The sequence below is a fragment of the Lynx canadensis genome, chromosome F2 (assembly GCF_007474595.2).
Source record: "Lynx canadensis isolate LIC74 chromosome F2, mLynCan4.pri.v2, whole genome shotgun sequence".
In the NCBI taxonomy this organism is placed as follows: Eukaryota; Metazoa; Chordata; class Mammalia; order Carnivora; family Felidae; genus Lynx; species Lynx canadensis.
Genome location: NC_044320.2, coordinates 42,472,181 through 42,499,724, shown reverse-complemented (window position 1 = coordinate 42,499,724; position 27,544 = coordinate 42,472,181). Strand labels below are relative to the sequence as shown.

Sequence of the window (27,544 nt, the reverse complement as noted above, 5' to 3'; positions counted from 1 at the left end):
TGCTAAATGATTTTCCAAATTAGGTAAAAACTCTAAGTCCTCAGATCCAAGATTAGTAAATCCCAGGAAAAAGAAAAACAAAGTGACACTAAGGCACATAATAATCAAATTGCTTAAAACTAGTGAGAAAGATCATCCTGTGCGTGTGTGTGTGTGAAAAAGAAAATCTTAAAAACATCCAGAGGAAAAAGGATAAATTACATTTAAGGGAACAAAGAAGAAACGGTGCAATCCAGGACACCGGGGGAAAAACATCCTCAAAGTACTGAGAGACAGAAGTCTCAATAAATTTAAAAGTATTTTAGCCAATTGTCCCCTGGTTGCTAAGCAATTAAGTTAGAAATCCATAATCAAAGATGTGGGAAATCCCCATATATTTGGGAACTATATAACACACTTCTAAGTAAGCCATGGGTCACAGAAGAAATCTAAAGGGAAATTAGGAAGTATTTGGAATGGAATGAAAATGGAAACACAACATGTCAAACTTTGTGGGCTACAGCTAACATGACACTAAGACATAAAATCATTGCACCAAATGCCCACAATAACAAAGAAAAACTTTCCAAATTAATTGCCTCAGCTTCCACCTTAATAAAAATAAAACAAGAAGAACAAATTAAATTCAACATAAGAAGAATAAAGGAAATAATAAAAATCTGAGCATTGAAATACAAAACAAAAATGCAGGAAAAAAATCTATGAAATCAAAAGCTGGTTCTTTGAGAATATCAGTAAAATTAATGACCTCTAGCCAGATTGATCAGGAAAAAAAAAAGAGACAACTTTCCAATATCAGAATGAGGTGACGATATCACTACAGAGTCTGTAGATTTTAGGAGAATAATAAAACCATATGACAAATAACTTTGTGCCAATAAATTAGACAAATCAAATGAAACAGACAAATTATTTAAAAGATGCAAACTAATAAGTTCAACCAAGAAAAAATCTGTAATTTAAATAGCCCTGTATCTATTAATGAAATTGAATTTTTAAGCTTATTATTTTGAGGGAGAGAGAGCACGAGCAGGGAAGCGGCAGAGAGAGAGGAAGAGAGAGAGAGAATCCCAAGCAGGCTCCATGCTATCAGCTCTCAACCCAACGTGGGGCTCGATCTCAGGAACCATGAGATCATGACCTGAGCCGAAATCAAGAGTTGGTCACTTAACTGACTGAGCCACTCAGGTGCCCCAAGAAGTTGAATTTTTACTTAAAACTTTTTATAAAGACAACTCTGGGTCCAAATGGCTTCATAGTAGATTCTACCAAACATTAAGAGAGAAATAAAAAACAATTTTACACAAACTCTTCCAGATAATTGAAGAAGTAGAATATTTCATAACTCATTCGATGAAGCAGCATTACTCTGACATCAAAACCTGACAAAGACATTACAAGGAAAGAAAGATATAGACCAATATCCCTCATGAATACAGATGGAGAAATCCTTAAAATTTTTGCAAATCAAATCCAGCAATACATAAAAATGCTAATATTTCACCACCAAGTAAGCATTATACCAGGAAGAGATTGGTTTAAGATCTAGAAGTTGATTCCAAAAGTTGATTGACACAATTCACCAAATCAATAGACCAAAAAAATCAACCATACAATCATCTCAATAGATGCAAAAGAAGTACATGAAAATGTTAGCGTCCATTCCTAGTTAAAAAAAAAAAAAAAAACAAAAAACAAAACAAAACAAAAAACCTCTGTGCAAGTTAGGAACAGAAGATAAACTCCTTGATCTGATACAAAAAAACTATAGCAAACTTTATACTTAATGGTCAAAGCCTAAGTGCTTTCTCCCAAGATCAGTTTATTTCTACTCTCACTACTTTGATTCAACATTCTGATGGTTTTAGCCAGTAATAAAAAAATAAAGAAATAAAAGTCATCTGGTTTGGAAAGGAAATTAAAATGCTATCATTTGCAGACAATATGATTGTCCATGTAGAAAATCTTTGGAGGGGCGCCTGGGTGGCTCAGTCAGTTAAGCTCAACTTCAACTCAGGTTGAAGAGATCATGATCTCATGGTGAGTGAGTTTGAGCCCTGTGTCGGGCTCTGCGCTGACAGCTCAGAGCCTGGAGCCTGCTTTGGATTCTGTGTCTCCCTGTCTCTCGGCCCCTCCCCTGCTCATGCTCTGTCTCTCTCTGTCTCTCAATAATAAATAAATGTTAAAAAAAAAACTTAAAAAAAAGACACTTACAAAATGCAAACACAAGTCATAACCCATGAGAAAATATTTGCAAACATGTATCTGACAAAGAACTGATACCTCGATTATAGAAAGAATGCTAGAAGTCAACAATAGAAGGCCAACAGCCAAATTTTTCAAATGGGCACAAAATTTGACCAGCCCCTCCACCTGTGAAGATATATGGGTGGCAAATAAACACATGAAAAGATGCTCAACACCATTAGTCTTTAGGGAAACTTACATTAAAACCATAACGAAATGCTACTGCATTCCCACTAAAATGGCTACAATTAAAAAAACCAATTAGAGCAAGTATTGGGAGGAACGTTGAGCAACCAGAACCCTCATAGACTGCTGCGGATGTAGAACGTTACAAACTGGAAAGCCATTTGCCATTTTCTGAAAACTTTAACCATACAGCTACCATATGACCCAGCCATTCCACTTCTAGGTATTTAACCAAGAAAAATGAAAGCATATGCTCCTACAGAATTCTTGGTCACAATGCTCATAGCAGCTTTATTTGTAACAGCAAAGACTGGAAGCAAACCAAGTGACAGTCAAGAAGTGAATGGCTAACAAACTGTGAGAGCGTCTTACCATGGAATGCTACTCCATAATCGAAAGGAATGAGTATTGATACACAGAACGACATGGAGAAATTCCAGAATAAGTAAGCTAAGGCAAAAACAGCCAGCCAAAAAGAGCACATACTGTATTATTTTATTTAGATAAAATTCTTGAAAATGCAAACTAATCTATAGTGATGAAAAGCAGAGCAGCCATTCCCGGGGATGGGGGGTGGAGGACTGGCGGGGTGGGGGTGGGGTGGGAAATGAGGACTGCACCTAGAGCTAGAGCATGAAAAATCTTGGGGGGTGGTGAAAATATTCTTATCCTTATTGTGATGAGGGCTTCATGGGGTCGACATTTATCAATTTCTATAAAATTGTGCACTTTAAATATGTGCCGTTTATTGTGTGACAATTATTTTTCCATGAAGGTGTTTTTAAAAACCATTATGAAATCTGTCCCTCGGTGGCCATTGGAAATTCTGCAAATGCTGTTCAGATTGTCCAACTGCCCCTATACACTAAGGGGGATGCTGTATGTTAATCTCTCCTCCCTCCGAAGCCCAGGGCTTTCTTCCCCCTGGAGAGCTCCCCTCTACAGGTTCTCAAAGCATGAGCTTCCTCCCTGCAGCATGGGGGAAAACTCTGTGTTGAGTGCCACCGCAAGCACACCAAGGAAAATAAAACCTAATTTTATCATCCGTCAGCGTTTTGTTCAACTCACCGTTGACTCTCGAAACTTCCCAGTCATTTCGTGAGCTTTCACTGACGAGGGAATATGAAAAGTGTGGACTCGGAAATGACCGCTGATCATCATCAGTGACCTCAAAAATGAGAGTCCCCTCTTGGTGGAGGGGATGGCACAGAAACAAGCCCGTGTACTCCTTGGCTAGCCGAGGGGGGTTGTCGTTGACATCCAAGAGGGTCAGGTGGAAACTGGCTATGGAGCTCTGGGAGGAGCCGCCTAAGGAAGTAAGGGATTGAAACGTGGTATCAGCTTTCTCATTTTCCTCATAATGTGACAAGATACCTTCTTTTCTTTAAAATAAATAAATAAATACACACACACACACACACACACACACACACACACACACTCTTAAAGCAGTTGGGTATGCTGAAGTAGTAGAAAGATAACAAGCTTTTAGAATCAGACCCGCTTTCGTTTCCTGGTTAAAAAGTCTTAGTGATGATAATAATAACTAAGATTTACACACTAATATTTTATACGTATTACTTCAAAACAACTCCGATGTGCATTTACTGATGACAAGACTGCGGTTCAGAGAAGTCGTGTGACTTGCTCAAGGTCACACAGCAGTAGAGAGGCTTCCATCCCAGGAAGTCTGACTCTAGAGCCCACAACCGCTCCTCAGCACTGACTCGGGCATGTATGTGGGTTTCTACACCCGTTTCTTCAGCTGTACAACATGTGACTTTGTGAGGATCCCATGTGTCGTGTTTGTTGAAAACAGTAAAGGGCTGCGCGAATGTGATTTTCTGTGGTGTAGTGGTGAAAGATTTAGACCCTGTAGCCTTAATGGTTGGTAGCTGTGTGATGGTGGGCAAGTTACTTAACTTCTCAGTGCCTTGATTCCCTCGTCCATAAAATATGGCCAATAATAGTACTTACCCAAAGTGTTGTATGAGGATTAGGTTGTCACACTGAGTGCTTGAAACAAGGATGCCAGGACAACATAAACACTGACTCTCCTCATTCTCCCCGACATCAATCACAGATACCATTTCCACAATTTCTGACCCCATCCCGTTTCAATTCCAGTGAACCCTGTCTTCCTGCTTTGCTTTTCAACTGTCTTCTAGGGCCCTGACCACATTTAACCAAAGGGGGGAAAGACACTGTGCTCTTGAGGTCGTTTCAGGCATCATTTCAGAGCCAACAAGGGGTGCAGAGCATTGAATCCCGATTTTAATTTGTGAAACTTCTAAAATGTGAGAGGCCCCTAGGACACATCCAAAGTCAAGCGTTAATCCCCATGGTATGTTGTAGCGGAATGCGTGGCACAAAGGCTCAGCCAGAAACTTCCTGATTACTCGGGAGCTTTTAAATAAAGAGTTAAAGGTATACAATGTGATAATGGAATGTGCATCTGTGGAAACAAGCAAGGGAGAAAGACCGTCCCCCCCCCCCGCCCCGCCCCCACTTCAGCAAGGCCCGTCTGCTTGCACACAATCGTTCCAAATTTGGCACACACTTCGGCATTTCTACCCTCATTGGCTTAATCTGATGTGGGTGCTTTTGTTTTTCTTAATCTTTTCACAGGCAGGGGCCATTTTTATGATTTCCATCCACTGGAATGTTCCCCATTCCACCTCCCAACCCTGGGCCTCACATTTTGAGAGTTTATTTATTTATATATATATTTTTGGTCTAAAACTGTATTTATTTAGTCCCAATTTGTTCAATTCTCATTTTCTGGTAAACCAGGCAGATATATTTACTATTTAATTAGAGGCTTCAACCAGCATAAGAACAACAGAATTTCTACTCTAAGTTAGAAAACTCCATTTAAATGCAAAGAAGCCTCATGTTTTAATCACCAGCCTTATCACTGGTAAGCATGCTATTCCTGTGGATTTATGTTGATTTTAATTTTTTAAATTCCCTGGAACTCTACGTTCAAAGTCAGTGGGGATATATAGCACCACAACGGGATCCAACGGCATGCAAAGATTCTGCAGGATGATTCAAACATCCTGGGCTCATCTGTATACGTCTTTTCTTTCAAATGGTCACCTGATTTCATCAGAACAGAGATACCCAGGGCCAGCCAAACCTAGTGAATCAGAATCTCCAGGGGCGAACTCCTCCTACCTTATTGAACAGGCTCCCAGGTGATTCTGGCACATATCCAAGTTGACAACATGGCATAAAACACTTTCTGTCTCGGGTACCTGGGTGGTGCAGTCGGTTAAGCGTCCGACCCTTCCTCTCCACTCAGATCACGCTCTCACAGTTTGTGAGTTTGAGCCCCGCATCGGGTTCTGCACCGATGGCACTGAGCCTGCTTGGAATTCTGTCTCTCCTTCTCTCTGCCCCTCCCCTGCTTGTGCTCTCTCTCTCTCTCTTCCTCAAAATAAGTAAATAAACTTAAAAAAAATTTTTTTTTTAAATATTTTCTGTTTCAGAAAGGATCAGACCTGAACCACTGCAATCGCAGGCTGAAAGAGCAAGTTATGGTCTAGGTCAGCAGAGCAGTGGTTTGGCCCTGCTCTCGAGAGAAACCCACAAGCACTTTGGAGGAAGGGGAGGGAGTTCAGCTGGGACACAGACACCTGCGCAGAAGCTGTAGTCCCTCCAGGAACAAGAGCGAGTGGCAGCAGCTCTCTTGCTCACTAGCCAGCCTGCAGGTGCACCCCTGCCTGAAAGAGCCCAGTTCAGGGGCACCCGTGGGCCGCACCTTGCACAGAACCAGGAAGGTGTGGGCCCTTCACTCCACTTTTGCACCCTTATCAACCTTCCACTCTAAGATAGGCTGACAATTTGACCCAGTTAAGTTTCCCACCCGTGCCATCTTCCCTCCCATGTCTATTAACGTACCACCTAATAATTTGCTCCTTTTTTCTTTCTCACCTACTTCGGTCGCCATCACTTGCACCCGATACAGACTTTCAGCTTCCCTGTCCAGAGGAGCCGTGGTAAAGATCTCGCCAGTGACAGGGTCAATTTTAAGCCAGCCTCTTGTGTTGTCTCTCAGAGAATAACTTCATAGAGTAAAAAGAGCAAAAGAAAACCCACGTTAGTCTGTGTGAAAATGTGAAGAGAGTCTATGGATTATTATGCCTTATCCCTTGCATATCACTTATAACATATTTAAAGGATAATTAATTAATTTATGCTTTATTTGTATCTCATCTATCTTCAAAAGGAGGATGTCCTCATCCTTACGGATTTGTAGTTATACTTGTTTTATTAGAAAAGGTATAGTCACAAATTCTGGAGGAAAGAAGTTAAACTTTTCTGCAAATCAAAGGTTTCTAATTAAGACAGCCTGGAAACATCTTTAAAAAATTTTTTTAATGTTTATTTATTTTTGAGAGAGACAGAGTGTGAGCGGGGGAGGGGCAGAGAGAGAGGGAGACACAGAATCCGAAGCAGGCTCCAGGCTCTGAGTTGTCAGCACAGAGCCCAACACGGGACTCAACCCCACAAATGGTGAGATCATGACCTGAGCCGAAGCCAGATGCTTAACCAACCGAGCCACCCAGGTGCCCCCTGGAAACATCTTTTAAAACTGATTAGCAAACCACTCCCTCTAAGAAAACTTGAACACCCAGGGGCGGAGATGCCAGGGAGTGGGTGGACACTCGGGCTGCTGGTGGCACAGTGAATTGTTCCTTCTACAAACATCTACTGAGTGCTTAGCAAACATCAGGCTGTAGAACAAGAGAGGAGATTATCAAAAAACAAACAAAAAAAACAAACAAAAAAAACCCCAAAAAAACAGGCTCTTAGGCCAATGGAGGAGACAGACACAGAAATAGATAATTCCAATAAAATGTGGTAAATACAATGAGAGGGGCCCTGTGGCACCCCAGAGAAGCTTTTCTGAAGCAGGAGATGTTAACTAAGGCAAGAAACAGGATGCTTCAGGCAGAAGCGATTGCATGAGCTAATGCAAAGAGACCAAGGAATAGCCTGGTGGTGTGAGAGGGTCAGACATCCCAGCTGTGTTGGGATAAAAACGGGAAGCAGTGGATGGCAAAAGATGAAACCAGGGAAGTAGAAAGAGCCAGATAATGGGAAGCAATGGGCAGCCGTGGAACGCTGTTAAGCAGGAAGGCGATCTAGTCATATTTGTGTTTTCAATGGAACTTGTTGTTAGGTGTGTGAGAGATGAATCTGAGACAAGACTAGAACCACAGGAAAACCGATTAGTGTTGCCTTTTGAGAGGCAACACAACATAGCCATAAGGATGTCCATATCTTTAGGTCAATGAATACCACCTCTGGAAATTTTCCCCCAAATAAAAAACAATTTAATCAAGGTTAAAAAAGAATTCCATTCATGCATATATTCAAAATATTTTATATAATAAAAAAATACTGGAAACAACCTATATGCCCAGAAGCAAGAGAATGATTAAAAAGCCAGGGTGTATTAGTTCATCAAATTAATTTTTTTTTTTGTAATATTAGTATGTTCTATATGCCAAGCACTGTTAGGCTGCATGTACAGCTGATGAAGAAGAAATCCTATGTACTTGGGATTTCATTCTGAGTAAGATGGGAACTCTTTGGAAGGTTTTCAGTGAAGTCCTTTGAGCTGATCCACTTTTTAAAAGGACCACTGTGATTGTGGCAGGTGGACGCAGGGTGGGCTGGAGGAGTGGGCAGGGATGGACCCAGGAAAGAGAGGATGGTGGTCTGGACCATGGTGGACATGGTGAGAAGCATTTGCATTCTGGATATAGTTCAAGGAAAGGATCTCTAATTTTTGCTGGTGGGTCGGATTAGGACCCAATGGGTGCTGATGGATTATAAATTTTGGGGGCCGAGAGAAAAAGAATCCACTCAGGCCAAAAACTTTGGAGCCATCCTTAATTCTAAACTGACCTATTACTAGCCTCAGAAATATTGATTATTCCTCGTTCTTGAAATGCCTTTTTTCATTTGTCTTCTTACAGGACACTCCCCTTCTCGGTCTTCTTCCTCATCTTCCTGATCTCAATTTGATAGCATGTATATCTTTTCCTTGATCCAAGAAATGTTCTTAAATGACTTTGTTTTCCCTACTCATAAACTCAAATTTTTTTTCACTTATCTTTGACTAATAATCTTTATAGCATTCTCATGAAGAAGGCAGAAGTATTTGTTAAACAATAAATGGCCGTAAATCACAAATATTTTGTGCCCCATCATAATTTGTGGCTCTGATGTATATATTAGTACCTACACTAAACCACACAGTACAGCCCCCACTCTTCTTTCTTTCTTATGTTTGCCTTTAAAAAAAAATGTTTACTTATTTTTGAGAGAGAGAAACAGAGCACAAGCAGGGGAGGGGAAGAGACAGAAAGAGACACAGAATCCAAAGCAGGCTCCAGGCTCTGAGCTGTCAGCACAGAGCACAGTCCCGTGAGATCATGACCTGACCTGAAGTCAGACGCTTAACCAACTGAGCCATCCAGGCGCCCCTTATGTTTGTTTTTATGGAATCAGAGAAGGATGTAGAGAGTGAAATTGTAGATGGGAACTTTATTCCTTGATAGACAATCAGAAAAAGGTCTTAGAAGTGATCCCAAGTACCTAAATGACAGCTCACTGGGAGGCAAGACTCCCCTCAAATGTTTCAAGAAATTTAAGGAATTTAAGGTCATTCATAACCACATGCAATGGTTTAAGGCATGCTAAAGTATTTGTCATGCCGCAGAAGCAAAAGATTTGGGCTCAAATCCTATCTATGTGCTTGTTAACTATACAATCTTAAAGAAGTTATAAATATTGATACAGATATGGATACACACACACATATATATATCTTGGGCAAATTATCATTGTTCACTTCTAAGGCAAATCTGTGTAAGTCCTGTCGCACTGGGAAAAAATGACTAAGAATGGAAAGATTTACATCTTTTTTTTCTAACCTCCTCAGCCTGGGCACTGACCTCTCCAGAGGTAGGCTCTGGAATGAGTCTTGTCACCCCAGAACTATTGTCCAGAGATCCAAGAAATGTAGGCACTCTGCATCCAGAAGATTCCCTTATATCAGGTGGCTGAGTCTGTCCAACCGGGCTTTTGCTTCATTCTCTCTGTCTAGAGCTTCAGTCCATTTTAGGGACTGGACTAGAACTCTCTCCCAAACCCTGGCCCCCGTGGCTGGTACAGACACAGAGTCTGGCTTTGGGTCACCCAATTTCTGGACCCCATCTGCTGAACTCACCAGCTCTCAGCCACAACTTGCAGTTAGTGGGCTGGGATGGAAGCTGACATGCTTCCCACTTGCCTGGGCCTGGATTCTCACTGATGCCCAGAGGGTACTGGATGACTGTTGGGACCAAGATTGAGTTCACCATGGACCCTAGGATAGAGCGTCAGATCACTGGCTCCTTTCTTAGGGGAGAGCCCTGGAGTCAGGCCAGCCTCTCTGCCCCTCCCAGCCCTTCTTCTTCCCCACTGGCCATGGTCACAGCACAGCTAGGCCTGCCCAGCGTTGCTCTCCTCTACCTTATGTCCAGATTTTCCGGATCCTTGGCAGTCACGTTGCCCACTTTAGTGCCTACAGCCACATCTTCCCTGACTTTTGCTTGGTATATGCGCTGGGAAAATTGGGGTGCTTCATTCACATCTGTCACAATAAGCTTGAACTTCGCAGAAGAGCTGGTGTTATAATTTACACCAGACACCAGAGGCTCAGGATTCTCCGCTTGGAACACAATGTTGTGAACGGCTACTGTTTCAAAATCAAGAGGCTGTGTAGGGGGAAAAAAAGAGGAAAAATTAATTTGGAGGACGATTAGCTCTCTTAAAAGATTCGGTCCCAAAAGTCCTTTAAAAACTTTCTTACAGAGCAGCAGTTCCCAATTTGGTGTCAGCAAAAACCTACTTCTCAGAATGATAACAGAATCATAAAAAAGACTTTGCTAAAGGACTATCAGAGCTTTTAATATGCTATATGCATTCTGACTCTCCTAAAAGAAGAAATCAATATAGCATTCTTCAAATTTATTTAACCCTGGGATACTCCATTCATTCAGCAGAAATTTATTAATTCTATCAAGAAAATTCCCAGAAGACAGATGGGGAAAGACTCATATTGAGATGTTCACATTGTATGGAGAATGATTTCCCAGAGACCTCGGGATCCAAACCCCAAGAAAAAGGACTTAACCTCATAGAGGGTGGCAGAGGTTAGCAGAGAAAATCAAAAGATAGAGGATCCACTCTTGTTCCAGACCATCCTGGACAGAGCCAGGAATCAAGAATCAAGAAACTAATTTGAGTGTAATAAGAGGAAGCACATAACAGAGCTACCCAAGACAAGGAGTTGCTTCAAAAACCAGTAAATTCCCAACTCTGGTAGCTTTCAAGAATAGGGTTAAACAAGATATAATAGACTAGCCTAGAAACTTACATATCATTTAAGTAACTGGTTCTGTGTGACTTCTAAGGTCTCTCTCAAGGCACAGAGTCCATGATTCTGGGGGTGGGGGAGGAATCCTAACTTTAAAGGCCTGCTGAAGAGTGATAGCCCCTAAAGTTGGGCTTCTCATCTGGGATTAAAAGGCTTCTAGGAAGCTGTGAAGCCCTAGAAACCAAAATTGAAATATTTATATTTGTGTACATGTGAATTTTTTTCCAGGGAGAGGATACAGTCACAGTCTCAGTGGCACCCAGGACCTCAAAAACAAAGGAAACAAAGCAAAGCCCAAAAGGTACATTATGGATTGTGGAAACCACACTGTTTTGTTCACTCTCCCAGGCCTGTAGGACCCAGGACTTCTGGTGAGCTGTCAGTCTTTTAACTTTGGTTTATGTCAGTTGCTCATCAGTTAAACAGAAATGGTAATATCCATTCAGGAAGAGAAAAACTCATCGCTTCTTGGCCTTTTGGCTAAGATCAAGGAAGAGAAAAACTCATGGAGGATTTGACACACCATTGCATTAGCTTGGCCTGCCCTTCCCTAACATCCGAAAAAGTTCTCTCCCTCAGTCAGGACTTGGCTCAATGTCAATGTTGTCCTCTCCACATCAGCTTTCCCAATCCCCACCAGCTATCCCCAGATGGACGGGCTCCACATCCTGTAGTCTCACAGTACCTGACTCAGGAATCTCATTGTTTGGTTATCTATTTTAGATCTTTACTGAGCATAAGCTCTCTGAGAGGAGGAATTGTGTTATATTCATCTTTGTTTCTCCACTCTTCCTTGGCATGCAGTATCCATTGTGTTATCAGTCAAGAAATATAAAGATGAGAAGGACTTGGTCCTTCTTGGGCTCTTGAGAGCCCCAGTGGAAAAGAGATTCTGGGGAAAATTCCCCCTCTTCAGAAACCCCTCTCCTCCATGCACACACAAACACACACAACATCACAACATAATTTCTAGTTCAATAGAAAGGATGATAGATTGTTCATATGGAAGAGAAAGGATTATGTCTGAAGACTCAAGGTCATTTGAGATAGAAAATAAGAAGCAATTGACAGGATATAACATACAGGATATAAAATTTTGTAAGCTAGACAAGATGTAAAAGAGAGGATGTTTACAGAGATAAGCACCCCCTATCTGCAGGCCATGGCCCCATAATGATTTTTTGATCACCTCCAAGTGATCTGATAGAGCTCCCCACCTGAGGGTGGGGTGCAAGCTAGAGCTTCTGACTCCCAGGGACCCACTCCTTATCTCAGGGGATGAAGACAGGGGCATCAAACAGAGAAATCCTGGCAGATAGAACAGCCCCAGAGCAAGCCTACAATGTGGACAAAGGATGTACTCTGTTCCTTGCTGGTCCAGCCAAGTCCAAGCTCATGCAGGCAGCTCAGCTCTCCATGTGCTCAGACAGAGGAGGGGCATCCTATCCTCTCACCAAATGGGTCCTACATGGCCTCCCTGGATTTCCCACCCCATCACTGCCACCCCCAGTGGTGGGGGATAAAAACACGAGACACCATGTCTGCAAATGGGAAGAAGCCTGTGTTATCCCGACAGAACATGTGAGACTGAGAGTAGAAAAAGATGAGAGGGGAGACTGTGTGTCCAGCTAAAGAGCTGGAACTTTATCCTTGAGGAGCAAAGAGAAGCATTACGCACAAGACTGACAAGGTCAGATTTGTGTTTTAGGAAAATAACTGCAGAAGCAGCCATGTGAGGGTACCCACACCCAACAGGGAGACCGGTAACGAGAGGATGTCAGTGCTCCTTAAACACTTACTGAATGGGGCGCCTGGGTGGCTCAGTCGGTTAAGCGGCCGACTTCGGCCCAGGTCATGATCTCGCGGTCCGTGAGTTCGAGCCCCGCGTCGGGCTCTGTGCTAACAGCTCAGAGCCTGGAGCCTGTTTCAGATTCTGTGTCTCCCTCTCTCTGACCCTCCCCCGTTCATGCTTTGTCTCTCTCTGTCTCAAAAAAATAAATAAACGCTAAAAAAAAAAAAAATTTAAACACTTACTGAATGGAAGACCAAATGAGAAAGGAGCAGCCTGCTATTGATCAGTGTGCTTAACTTTCACACCAGGAAAAACACTGACCCACATCTTCCAGGGAAAAATTAGAAATGAAAGATGCTAAATTAGCAAATGATAATCAGCAGAACTTAATCAGAGACAAGCCTTATCAAACCCTCTGTATCTTCCATAACACAGGGAGTGCCTGCAAAGCCAAGTCAAGAGACCCATTGTGGCCTTTTGGGATGGTCTTGGGTCCCTCTAACGAGATATATTCATCAAATAAGCTGAAAAAAACATGTTCAGGCCTCAATTCCTCTTCACACGACTACTTGAAGGGGCAAACTCGGTGATTTAGATTCAACCTGGAGGCAGAGATAAAAGTGTTGAGAGAGAGGAGTTGAGACTGGGGTTATTTCACATTTTTACCAATGACTGGTGACGAGAAAAAAGCGTGTGTGTTATTTTTCCAAATGATGCTTGAGCTGGTTAAAAATAGGCCACATATTGAGAACTCAAAAAGCCCAGCCACAATAGAGAAGTGACAAATTTGCACTGAAAAAGTTAAAGCTAGGGGCACCTGGGTGACTCAGTTGGTTAAGTGTCCCACTCTTGGTTTTGGGTCAGGTCATGACCTCATGGTTCATGAGTTCAAGCCCCGCATCGGGGCTCTGCGCTGACAGTGTGGAGCCTGCTTGGGATTCTCTCTCTCTGCCCCTCCCCCACTCTCTCTCAAAATAAATAAATAAACTTAAAAAACAAAAAGATGACCTAAAAATTTTCAAGCTAAAACAAAACCCTGAATTTTAAAAAGGGGGTCCAGGGGAGTTATTGATAAGCTGAGCAGGACTCAAAGGAATAGACTTCCTGCTCCTGATACCCACTTGGCCCCAAGACTATCGTGTTCTATCATACAATAGGCCAGCACTCTGGGTGGCAGTAAATATTGAGCAGGACAGCATTCCTAAAACTTGATTCATCCTAAGCATCACTTTGGCATGTGAAATAATAGAAAATATATATATTGTTCCCTGCCCCTGGCTCCTGACACTGAACTCCTAATAAGCCCCCTGGAATTTCCTGGGTGAGAAGTACCTTTTGTTCTAACGAAGCAATTCTTGGTGGGGTCCTGGATTGCTTCAGGATGGGGGCTGCTCACCAGAAAGAGCAAGCCATAATTAGAAGCTTAGCACTTGTGGCCCCACCCCCTAGGAAGGGGAAAGAAAGCTAGAGATTGAATCACCGATCAGTCCTGTCTGCAGGACAAGCCTCCGTAAAAATCCCACAAGCTCACAGAGCTTGCAGGTTGGTGAACATATCCGGTGCTTTGAGAGAGTGGTGCACCCCAACACAGTGGGGACAGGAACTCCTGCACTGGGGACACTTCCAGACCTTGTCCCATGGGTCTTTTCTTCTGGCTGTCCACCTATATCCTCTATCATATCCTTGATAAAATTAGTGAATGTAAGTATTTCTCTGAGTTCTGTGAGCTGTTCTAGCAAGGGGTGGAACCTGAGAAGGGAATCATATAGCCAGTTTATAGCCAGTCTCTCTGAAGTGCAGGTGACAACCTGGGGTTTGCAATTGGCTTCTGAAGTAGGGGTGGTCATATGGAACTGAGCCCTTAACCTGTGGAGTCAGCACTATCTCCAGGTAGGTAGTGTCAGAATTTCGTTAAGTTGTAGGACTTCAGGCTGGTGTCAAAGAATTGCTTGGTGGGGAAGACCCACACACGTAGCGTCCAAAGTGAAGTGAAGTGTGATATTAGTAGGAGAGTAAAGGAAAAAACTAGGAGGGTTTCTCCTCTTTGCAGGGCAGTTATTAAAATGACTGATTTCGGAACAGAAATTCCACATTAGACGTTCAATAAATATTTATTGAATGAATTAATGAATTTTTGCCCCAGACAGGAACCTTGGGATCTTGCACTGCTTACAAAGACCTGGTACATGAACCCAGCCAACATCAAGTTGCCTTTCTTCGACGAAATTACATTTGGTAGTCCTTTTTACCTCCAAAAAGATAAAACCACTAAGAGTGCTCTGCTCCCTTCTGCAGAATGTAAGCTCTGTAAGAACTACTTTAATAAATAGCAAATGTTATCTTAAAAAAGTAAATAAATAAAACAACTGATTTCCAGGCCTTCTGCTGGAGAGGCTGAGTCAGCAGATTCCTGGTTCGCACCACTGCACTCTTGGAGTAGGCAGGTTTGGCCCCCGCAGCAAGAGCGAAAACACATCTGCTCACGGGCAGAATCCTGGCTTCTGCCGTAGATTGAATTCATCAGAATTAAAATAATGCCGGACATGTATTAAGTTTACTATGTGCTGGGTGCTGTACTAAGAGCTATAAATGTATTTTCTCATTTAATCCTCCAACAGCCTCAACAAGAAGGTACCTCCATTTTACCTATCTCTACAGATTAGAAAACCAAGACTGTGGGAGCTGACAGCAGTTGGTTAAAGTCACAGAGCTGGTAAGTGGCAATACCAGGCCTCAACAGAAACGTTTTGTTAGAGGAGCCAGAGGTTGGGGGTCGAGTTCCCAGCTCTGCCATCACTGGGGGACCTGAACCACATGCGTGCAGTGGAGCTTAGTTCCAGTCCACTGGAGTCCGTGTGAGACATTAGCACATTTGCCATTCAGATGAACAGGTGCTGATAGAAACGTGATTAAGAACTTAGTTTTCGGATATGACACCAAAAGCACAGGCAATAAAAGCAAAAATACACCAGTGGGACTACATCAAAGTGAAAAGCTTCTGCAGAGCAAAGGAAACCAGCAACAGCATGAAAAGCCTACCTACCTACCTACAGAATAAAAGACTTTACAAACTGCATCTCTGATGAGAGGTTATATGCATCATGTAAGAAGAAACTTCTGCAGTTCAACAGCAAAAAACTGAAAAAATTAAAATAATCCGATTTTGAGACGGGCAAAGGACTTAAAATAGACATTTCTCCAAAGAAGATATACAGGTAGCCAACAGGTATATTGAAAGATGGCCAACATCGCAAATCATCAAGGAAATGCAAATCAAAACCACATCTGTTAGAATGGCCATTATAAAATTTAAGAAAAGAAAATAACAAGGGGCACCTGGGTGGCTCAGTGAGTTAAGCATCTGACTTCGGCTCAAGTCATGATCTCACAGTTCGTGAGTTCAAGTCCCGCGTCAGGCTCTGTGCTGACAGATCAGAGCCTGGAGCCTGCTTCAAATTCTGTGCCTCCCTCTCTCTGCCCCTCCCTCGCTGCACTCTGTCTCTCTGTCTCTCATAAATAGATCAAACATTTTTTTAAAACTTTAAAAAAAGAAAAGAAAGTAACGAGTGTTGGTGAGGATGTGGAGAAATTGGAACCCTCACGCACTGTTGGTGGGAATGTAAAATGGTACAACTGCTATGGAAAATAGCATGGAGTTTCCTCAAAAATTAACACTAGAGCAGCTATATAATCCAGGAATCCACTTCTGGACATTTACCCAAAAGAACTGAAAGCAGGAAATTTGCATTCCCATGATCATGACGGCATCATTCACACTAGCTACGGACGGGACATAACCAAAATGTGGACTGACAAGTGAATGGATAAAGAAAATGTATATACATACAATGAAAAATTATGCAGCCTTTTTAAAAAAGAGGAAAATCCTGTCATATGCTACAGCATGGAAGAACCCTGAGAACATTAAGCTAAGGGAACTAAGCCAGTCACAGAAGGACACATACTATATGATTTCGCTTAAAGGAGCTACCTGGAATAGTCAAATTTACAGAAATGGAAAGTAGAATGGTGGTTGCCAGGAGCCGGAGGGTTGGGGAAATGGGGAGCTCCTGTTCAAGGAATGCACAGTTCCATTCATGCACGATGAAAGAGATCTAGAGATATGCTATACAACCGTGTGCATATAGGTAAGGTGCACTATAAAATTTTAAAGGATAGATTTTATGCGATGTATTTTTGACCATAATTTTTTCAACTAGTTTTTTTTTTTAACTGAGTTGAATCCTCAGCAGCTTTTTTTTTTTTTTAAGTTTATTTATTTTTGAGACAGAGAGAGACAGAGCATGAATAGGGGAAGGGGCAGAGAGAGAGGGAGACACAGAATCGGAAGCAGGCTCCAGGCTCTGAGCCATCAGCCCAGAGCCCGACGCGGGGCTCGAACTCACGGACCGCGAGATCGTGACCTGAGCTGAAGCCAGACGCTTAACTGACTGAGCCACCCAGGCGCCCCGTTTTTTCAACTAGTTTTAAACGTTGAAAGATGATTGGCACGATGGTTCAAAAGCAATGGTACTCCCCTAGCAGCTTAACGGATATGGAATTAGAAGCCTAAGACACACACAAGTAACCACATTACAGGGTCTAATTTACTTAAAACACTAAGAACAGTGTAAATACACACATCTGTCATAGTGAATACATACATCCTAAGGGCTATTGGTTAACATTTGGTATATCCTAAACCCAGAATCTACACCTTAGGGTGAGCTGTTGCTTAGCATTTAAAAGATCTTAATCAGAGATACACGCTGCGGCTACTGCAGGCCTTGAGCCACAACTACCTCAAGCAGCCCTAGAAGGTTCGTTAATTGGCAGAGTGATCTTACAAAGAGACGGGGTGATATTAGTGGTCTCCAAGACATGTAGTCTGGTTTAAGATGTGGTATAATCTCTCAGTCATCACATGAACAACAGTGCGAGCATCTGGCTAGGCTAGCAGCCTATACCCTTCCGAGTTCTAGAACTCCAGTTCTGTTCTGTCTAGGATCCTCTTTCTTTGGACAGTCAGACAAATCCTCTCACGAGAATACTGTCATCACAGTGCCTGAGGGACGGAGAGCTGGGACTTCACAGGACTACAGCACAAGCTGGGTGATTCTTTTTGTGTATATAGTGCAGAATTCAGTTATTTATTCAGTCAACCAATATTTATCAGACTCTACGATGCGCCATGCAATATTCCAGACACTTGGAATACAACCACAAACACAATAAGGATGTGACAAAGATTTAGGGCAGAGGCCTGCGTGATTGTAACGTACCTCCTCACGCCAGGGTTGTGTGGGAGGATACTCACAGCTTGCACCCACCACTGATCATTCGGGGTCACCAACACCTCCCTAAAGGTGCCCAACAGCCACAAATGGTCAAGTTAACTTAAGCTGGTTCACAAAAGCCACCACAAAGAAATGTTGACATGTGGAAATTATCCGTACTGAGATGGACAGGCCTCTATCTTCTCATAGATCTCCAAAGAGCTCTGGTGCTGGACAAACTGGGAGCTGTTTGTCCCTGTCAGTATGCTTCCTGGAGCACCCACTGCCAACTCTGAAAACTGTCCTTTCATTTGCCTGTTCCTTCTGTGGTTCTTCTCCACATAGACAGCCATGAAGAAGGAGGGGGGTGGGTAGTTATAACATCATCTTTTCCAAATGTCAGACTGATACAGGATGCTAATGGTTTGAGTTGGTCCAAACACAAACCTCGCCGCTCGATCCCAACGAGGCCCTTTGTCAGAAGTGAAGTATATGGTAATAATAGGATCAGAATCCTGACGCTCTGCCCTAGGGCTCCCTTCAACACTAGCACTTTCCTCCCCGTGCTTCTATCCATTTTCTGTGACATCATTCTATTCTGTCCTCCTCTTCAGCTTTCCTTTATTCTGGTCCAAAACTTTCCTCCAGCACCTTTTTTTTGCAGCCTCTAGCACACTGCACTGCAAACCTTCAACACTCAACCACACCTACAGAGACTATCACTGTAACTCTTATCCCTTTTATTTCCAAATATATTGGATGACACTGAGTACTGCTTCCTATTGAGTCATCTGGTAGACTATTTACATGCTCTAAAGCATAGATGAGGCAGCCATAGAGAAAAAAGGTCAGTTGCGGGATGGGAATAGAATGAAGAAGGGATGGGAAGATCCTGTGCAAGGAAGTAGCTACCTTGGTAATTAGACTTTGGCTCTAGACTTCCCAGTCCTTACAGAAGGAAGGATAAAGTGAGAGCCACTGAGTTCAGCAATATCATAAAAGATGAAAGTAGGGGGTTGGCAGGAAGGATAGGAGGAAAGGATAAACTTGTCTATTAAACCTTGGAAGGAGATATACCGATTTCCAGTCATTATTAAAGAAGAATCTATGGATGACACGTTAGAATAGAGGGTCTACGGCCTAAAGGGCTCATAGGGCTCATCCAGTCTAACATCCCACACTTGCAAAGTAAAGCCCTAAGCAAAACCTCCCCACTCCCAAGATTTAACAAATAAACATATAGAAGACCTAGTTAAATTCGAATATCAGGTAAACAACAAACATTATTTTTAGTATGAATAGGTCCCAAATATTGCATGGGATACCCTTATTCTAAAATATTATTTATCCTATATTTTATATATCTTCTATGGCAACCCTCCCTCCCTCCACAAAGGTTACTTGCTGAGTTAGTGACAGACACAGAACTAGAATCTTGGCCTTCTGTCTTTCCAGTGGATGAGAATGACTGAGTGCTCTAGGAGTCCCTCACTACACCTGCAAGGTCACTGCTAATCCATTACCTCTGCTCATAGATCCTTACACCGTCCCAAGTAACTTGATTTATCAAAAAGAAAACTTCCACTAATGGGGCTATTTACCTTTTTAATTATGACATATCCAGCGTTGGTATGGGGATCTGTGTCAATCCCCAGTCGCCCCTCACTGTCTCCCTGTATAATACGATACAGGATTTTAGAACTCCCAGTAAATGGCTCATCAGTGTCTGTGGCCCGGATGGTCAAGATGGTGGACCCAACGGCTGTGTCTTCAGCAAGAGTCAGGTTTCCATACTAACAACAACAAAAAAAAAAAATAGGAGAAGAAAACGAGAATGTCCTCTGTCATCAAGCACAATTGCCAAAGAGCAAATTTGTCTCTTTGGTTTCACAATGAACACACGTCATAGTTTGTATCAATACTTACCGAGCATGTTTTCCTACTGATAAATTTGGTGCAGTTGATTTTGACTTCATTCATACTTGTAGACTGATATCCACTGCACCAAGAAACAGGTCTCAGAGCTACTGGTAGGACTCTAAAATAGATTCCCCTTCTCACATCCAATATGTTTACTAACTGAAATTATTATACTAGTGATCATATAAATAAATAGCTACTATGTGTTGAGTACCTAAATTGTGGCAGGCACTTTACATACATTATTTTAGTTCATCTGTAATCCACCAAGGAATAGAGGGTAAGAGCCTGAACTTTGGAGTCAAACAGCCTGGGGATGAATCCTAGGCTTGCCACTCAGGAGCCAGGTGACTGGAAGCAAGTCATCTAATTTCCTTACGTCTCAGGTGATCATCTGTCTAATGAAAATAATAGTAGGACCTACTTCCTGCTTGCTGTGGGGATTGAGAGAGATAAAGCATGTAAACCCCCTGAATGCCTGGCACATAAGTACTCAATAAAGATAAGCAATAAAAACACTCCATTGAGTAGCTATATTATCATTTCCATTTGACAGAAAAAACAAAAATTGGAAGGGTAAACCCCACCAAGAGCACACAGCTAGTGAGTCACAGAATTGGACTCAAGCCCATGCTTGTCCATTCCAAAGCCTGTGTTCTTAGTCACTGGCCTAGACCATCTCCACTGAAAATCCCCCCGATCATCTCCTCTCGGCTCATGAGCTTAAAGATGGTAATAGGCATAGCCCAGGAGGAGGACTGGGGCAATGACAGAAGCCCACTCACTCTCTCAAGAGCCCAGTTTGTATTTCCAACTCTCAAAGAAGGGTGTTCTTGTCCTCAGTGTGAAAGCACTGTCCAGATGGACCAGAAGGAAACCACAACACAAGGAAGGGCTCCTGGAGACTGAGAAGGAAGGGGTTCCTTACCCCATGTTTGTAGCCCCAGTGCCTGCTACACAAGTTATATTCAGTCACACCTCTTGCCGCCCCAAACCCTCTCATACATCAATTCCCTTTCCTTGTCACAGTCTTGTCCCTATTTTGATTTGTGATCATCATCACAGGGCTCTGGACCGTCCCATAACTGACTTCAAACATGACCTAACAATCTAGTCAAATGGGCTTCCCTCTGCTCTAGAATAAAGAGAGACATCCCTTTTAAGGGAAGCAGTGGTAAAACCACCCCAAGTTTAAAGCCCAAATCAAAATATGTGAAATATTTTTCTTGACGTTCTCTACTGATCCTTTTTCTCCTGCTTTTTCTGACCAATTTTCGTAATTCTTGCAAATGTCTTAAGCACATCCTTCTTGAGCTTAACCGAGAGGTTAGTTTTTCTTCTCCTTTCTCTTACCCAATTATTGCAAAAGGAGTGGAAAGTGCCAATATTCCAAACATCACATGTTTGACTAAAAATGCTGGTCTGAGACCATTTATTGTCACACAATATATATGACAAATTGCAATTAGCATTCAACTCCATTCCATTTGACAAAGATGCAGGTGTAGCTTTTAAGCAAGCCCGTGGAAAGAATGAGCCATTGGTAGAAGTTTATAAAATTCTGTTTATAAATGCTGTTAATACTATAACAGTGAATCTATTGTTCCCTGAAGATTTCCACTGAAGATGGTGTCTGGGTTTGTTACCAGTTTGCCTAAAGCTACCTTTAAAGTCTGGAATTTTTCCTACTACTTACAGTGTCTTATCGCAGAAGTAAGGGTCAAGTAATATGAACAAAATAAAGAGAAAAAAACAGATGAAAAACACTCACATCTGATTGTTCAAAGATGGGGATCTGATCATTGATATCAATAAATTGATCTCCACGTGCCAGAGGGTTTTGAAATCTGAAAGGCAAAGTCATATGACAATAATTTTTCGTTAGAAATCATGCATTAAATAGAAATCTGCAAGAAAAACATTGGCAAGTGACAGCCACAGCCAGAATTCTGCCTACTGACATAGCAGTTTTTGGGGGAAACAAATTCTCTGCTCCCCACCTGTACCCACAGCAGGGTCACCAAAAGGAAGGCTGGAGAAAGCCCTGGAAGAAATTCCTCTGGGCTCTCCAGCACATGGAACACATGCCCCTTCCCCGCGGTAAGGCTTGTCCTGATCAAGGCAGTTTGGGTTTTTTTCCTGTGAAGCACCAACCTCTCTTTTCTACGTAGTGAAACTTTTGTAGCCTTCAAAGCCTAGTGCAAAACTATCTTTCCAGAAAGCCTTCCCGAATAGCCCAGCTAGCTGTCTTTCCTTCTCTGAACACTTCCAGTACTTACCATCCATGCTTCTCTGTCCTCTATGGTGGGAAAGTCAGGTACCTGTTCCCTTTCCTCCAAATGAGGGAGGAAGTGTTACAGTTAGCCCTCTTCAAAAAGCCTGGCTATCCAGCCTGTAGGAGGTGAGAGGGGGTCAGAGGTAGCTGACCCTTTGGAACCCTTTGGGAAATAACACAGGCTTTGAGGGTGGGTTTGACTATTCAAATATCTGGTCAAGAGAGAGCAGGTTCAACCTAGGTCCAAGAGGGACACAGAATACAGATGGGAATGGGGTGCCCAGGGAAATATCCAGAGTGAGGAACAACGTGACAGTTTCTTTTCTGGGGTCCCCATGGTTCTAAGCCATGATATATTATGTTGTATAATGGCTAAGACTCAGGGCTCTGGAGTCCCACTGTTAAAATCTGACTCTGTCACTTACCAGATGTGTAAGAGCTTGGTGTGTGTCACTCAAGGACTCTGTGCCTCAGTTAGTTTTTCTATAAAATGTTGATAACTGGGCACCTGAGTGGCTCAGGTCAGTTGAGCATACCAACTTTTGATTTTGGCTCAAGTCATGATCCCAGGGTTATGGGATCGAGCCACGTGTCAGGCTCTGCACTGAGCATGGAGGCTGCTTGGGATTCTCTCTCTTCCTCTGCCCCCTCCCCCACTTGCACTAGAGAGCACTCTCTCTCTTAAATATAAATGAATGAATGAATGAATGAATGAACGAATGAATGAAATGTCAATAACAACAGAACTGAGGTTCTTATCCCAACGCAAATCTTCAGCATTGTATCAGTGCTTTACCAGCATTACTCATTTCATCTTCAGGCTAATTTCATGACGTACTATCATCATTCTCATTTAGTTCACGAATGAGGACACCACAGGATAGAAATGCTAGATAAGCTAACCGAGGTCACACACTAACTAGTGGTTGAGCCAGGATTCAAATCCATGTGCTCCCTTTGCTCTCTCTGTCTGCTCTCCACCCTTCACCCTGCTCTGTGCCCTGGGAGGCTGACCTCAGAAACTAACTACATGGCGGACACCCTGGGTGCTGCCAATGGCAGCAGTGACAGGAGATGGGAGGAGGGGTGGGAGGACAGAAGTCTGGGGGCAGTTCCCCTTTGCCAGCAGCCTCTCCTATAGGGTACAATTACAGGTCTTGCTCCTCCGGGAATGTTCCCTTCCCTTGCCCCTTCCCACCCCGCCTCCGCCTCCGTGAAGGCAGGCCGTCTATTATGCTTCACACCTCCCATTGCTTTCCCTTAACCTTGCCTTCAACCTTTGCAAATAACCCCTTCTTTAAACTCTTCTTGGTTATTCCTTTTGAGGAACTGTTTGCTGCTAGGATCCTGACAAACATACTCAGGCATGAATGGTGTTCAAAGCACCGGACATGAGGCCAGGCTTGTGATCTAATAACATTCGATTATAATAATGGATGCTGATTAAAGCTGGGGGTCAGTCCCTGGAATATTTGCAGACAACAAGAATAGCTAACATTGTGGTGGGGGGCGGGGCTGGTGCAGGGAGGATGGAGGAGAGGTGGTCAGGACCTGAACTTGCTGGCTCCCGCTCTGCACAAACTTCAAGTTGGGCCAACAGTGAGCCAGGATTTTATGTAAAACTATGTTAATTAAGCCTAGTCTCTAGGCTAGAGTAGTGTACAATTGAATGTTTCATTCCAACAATACACATACACACGTATATATTATGAATAAATATATTTCATGATCTGGTCCACATTTTCTATATAGATGTACTCACGACATAGAGAATTTGTAATCTGATTTCCACCTTATGCCCTGCAGCCTCAAATTTCTTCAGGTCTCAATGCATTTGCAGATGGAATTTCTTCTCCTCTATAAGCCCTGCACTATTTTATAACTTGTCATATTCATCCTTCAAAACTCAGTTCAATGAAACCCCTTCCTTTAGAAAGCCTTACCTGCCCTCGCCCTCCACTGAGTCACTCATTTCCTTCATGGCTACCTTGTACATGTTCTTGTAATTTATTTATTCCATGTCCCTTCCTTTATCATGAAATGCTCCTTGAGGACAGACACTGGGTCTTATTCATCTATGTATCTTCAGTACCTTGAATGGTATCTATGCAAGTAAGCGCTCAAGTAACTATTTAGACCAAAGAAACGGATGGCTAAAGGCGTGAAACTGTTAATTCATCATAGGAAGGGATGATTTATTATACTCACTTCTGTTGTACCTCTTACATAATGCTAGACATATATCAGCAGGCCCTCAATATTTGCCAAATTACTAACTTCCAAAAAAGTCTGTAGTAGAGGCCTATTAAACCCTAATTCTCTTCAGTATATCAATATCCATATAAAGGGGGGAAAGGTGAAGAGTGGAGTCTTCCTATCTCTGTGGCCTGTATAATCTATGACTCCTAGCTCAACAGTTACTGAACTATTGGGTCGTGTGACATTCGTGCTAGTTAACTCAAAGAAAGATTCTTACCTAGGAGTGTGTGTGCCCTCAAATAAATCTGGCTATGAATACATGTGTTTTTGTATGTCTCTGCACACTTGTCTGAAAATGTGTGCGTTTCTTAGAGAATGCACCGTTTTCATCAGAGTTTCAAAGCGTCCTAGGACCGACAAAGATTAAGAAACCACTTGCTTGGGGCGCCTGGGTGCGCAGTCGGTAAAGCGTCCGACTTCAGCCAGGTCACGATCTCGCGGTCCCTGAGTTCGAGCCCCGCGTCAGGCTCTGGGTGATGGCTCGGAGCCTGGAGCCTGTTTCCGATTCTGTGTCTCCCTCTCTCTCTGCCCCTCCCCCGTTCATGCTCTGTCTCTCTCTGTCCCCAAAATAAAAAAGAAAAAAAAAAAAAAGAACCACTTGCTTTGAAAATTGTACGGGAATAAGGAACAATGTCTCCTGGTGATGTTACATGGCCAACTGGAAGCTGAGAGAAACAGAACTCCCCCAAGTGTATTGCTCCCCCACTTTCATACAATAGAGTCCTTGGAGTCTGAAAGGGAAGATAGAAAATACACTAACAGGCTGGATCATGATCACAGCAGCCATGAGAACGTGCCTTGCTGACTTCAACAACAGGGAACTTAATTGACAATGGCCACCGCTGCTGTGGTTGAAATCCATCAGCACGTTTGCACTGAGGCCTCACTTCCCATGGCTGCCCCAGCCATTGACCGAGCAAGGCAGGCATGCCAAGGCAGGCATGTTCAAGGAGATCATAGACTCTTTTGATGGCTAACCTTGGACCTCCTCAGTGACCTTGGCCAACTTGTCATTTTTTTTTTCCTTTTTTTTTTTTTTTTTTACTCTTAATGATCTATGGTACTCCCACCAGCCTTCTTTCCTTCTCTCCTCCATTCAAGGTTAGGTTGTATTGTGGTCTAATGGTCTGATGCTGAACTGTATGTAACTCTGGCCTTACCATGTTGGGCCAACTCCTCTATGTTCCATGTGTGTTTTATAAGGAAGGAAGAACTCTCAAATGGCATTCTGTAATACACCCAGGCATTAGAGCAGCTTAACAAATCGCAACTGGAAGTAAAACAGTATTTCACTTTTGACAGTGAACATGATACTAACCTTTGTCAGACACCTCTATTGTCAAATTGTACTGCGGAGTGTCTTGCTTCTTCAAGGACTGCCCAGCCAACTGGACCACTCCCGAGTAGGTTTGGACCAGGAAGAGTCCTTCCTTGGGAAGTTTGGGAATTTGATCCACAATTTTGTATACTAAAACACTGTTGGCAGTATTTTCTTCATCCATGTCATGGCCAATAAAAGTCCCAATATTGCTACCTGTGGAGAAGGAATAAAGGGAATCCATCCATTACAGGCTCTATTTAATCTACTGTATTAAAAAGGGTTTCACTGGATAAGCAGTTTCCTAGAAAGTGCTGTAAATAACTTTGAGTAGCAGACTAAAGTTCTTAGATTTATTTGGTTCTTCTCACTCTTTCCATAGTGTAGTACATCGAGCAGTATATTAGTCTGACAGGGCCAGCATAACAAAGTACCACAGGTTGGATAGATTTAGCAACAGAACTTTATTTTCTCACAGTTTCTGAAAGCTAAAGATCTGAGATCAAGATGTTAGCAGTGTTGGTTGGTTCTAAGACTTCTCTCCTTGGTTTCCAGATGGCTGTCTTCCCATGTCTTCACATAGCCAGTCCTCTGTACATGTCCGAGTCCAGATTTTCTCTTCTTAGAATGACACCATTCATATTAGATTAAGACCCACACTAATGGAAGCATTTCAACTTAACTACCTCTTTAACGAACCTAGTTCTAAATAATATTTCTCCTTTGACATACTGAGGATTTCACCATATGTGTTTTAGAGGGGACACAATTCAGCCATAGCAAATAGTGTCCTACAAATTCATGTCCACCTGAACCTAAAATGTGACCTTATTTGGAAATAGAGTCTTTGCAGATGTAATTAGTTAAGGATCTTGAGATGAAATCATCCTAAATTTAGAGTAGGCTAAATCCAGTGATTGCTGTTCTTATTAGAAGAAGGGAAGACACAAGACACACACAGAGGAGGTGGCCACGTGAAGGAGGAGGCAAAGACTAGAGTGACGCCTTAAGCAGTCAAGGAATGCCAGGAACCACCAGAAGCTAGAAGAGGCAAGAAAGAATTCTCTCATGGCTGGCACCTTGATTTTAGACTTCTAGCCTCCAGTACTGAGAGAGAATACATTTCTGTTGTTTGAAGGCACCAACTTTGTGGTCATTTGTTATGGCCCCCCTTGGACACTGATAGACAAGACAAATGGTGTAACGAAACAAGGCTGAGCCAACTGTGGCTTGCTTCTAAGCAACTTTATGCACTGGTTGCAGAGACTGACCCCACCCCAAAGATAACACAGGGCAAAGAACAGGCACACATCCCCCACCTTGGTGCAGTTTATAGCCCCATGTATTTTATGCTGGTGAGTGTTTTGGTCCAGGGAGTTCCAGAAGTCAGAGGCTATGACTCACTGCTCCCTCTAGTTCTGAGTGAGTTCTAATAGGTTCTGGATCGTCTTGCTCTGTGAAACGAGAACTGTGGGTTTCTCAACATGCAGTAAAAGTTCCACCTTGGGGCTAAAATTTGAATACATCCCAGTTGTGGAGTTAAGTTTCACCCCTTCCCCAATCAATTTGCATCAACTGACTTACATGGAAATTTAGAGATTTTTTTTTTTTTGACAGGAGAGGTAGAGAAGTATGCATGTTTTGTCTATAATGGAACCAGACACATGTAGATGTGTCTCATGGGCTGGGGAGGGGGCATTATGATCTACAGGGCATAGGCAAATATTTATCTAATATGGTTCTGAGTCCATTATAACCAAGTCACCTCTGTGGCATACCTCTGCCCTTAAAAATATGTGTGTTGGAATGAAAGAGTATCTTACTAAATTCT

General features: G+C 42.7%; 1 protein-coding gene across 1 annotated transcript in view; it reads right to left on the bottom strand.

The window, feature by feature from the left end:
* Positions 1–27,544, bottom strand: part of CDH17 (cadherin 17) — a 74,094-nt gene that overhangs the window by 3,773 nt on the left and 42,777 nt on the right. Inside the window, 7 exon segments of the mRNA XM_030304446.1 lie at positions 3,502–3,741; positions 6,373–6,503; positions 9,967–10,211; positions 19,543–19,734; positions 21,633–21,676; positions 21,679–21,708; positions 25,714–25,929. Coding sequence (XP_030160306.1) covers positions 3,502–3,741; positions 6,373–6,503; positions 9,967–10,211; positions 19,543–19,734; positions 21,633–21,676; positions 21,679–21,708; positions 25,714–25,929 — 1,098 coding nt within the window.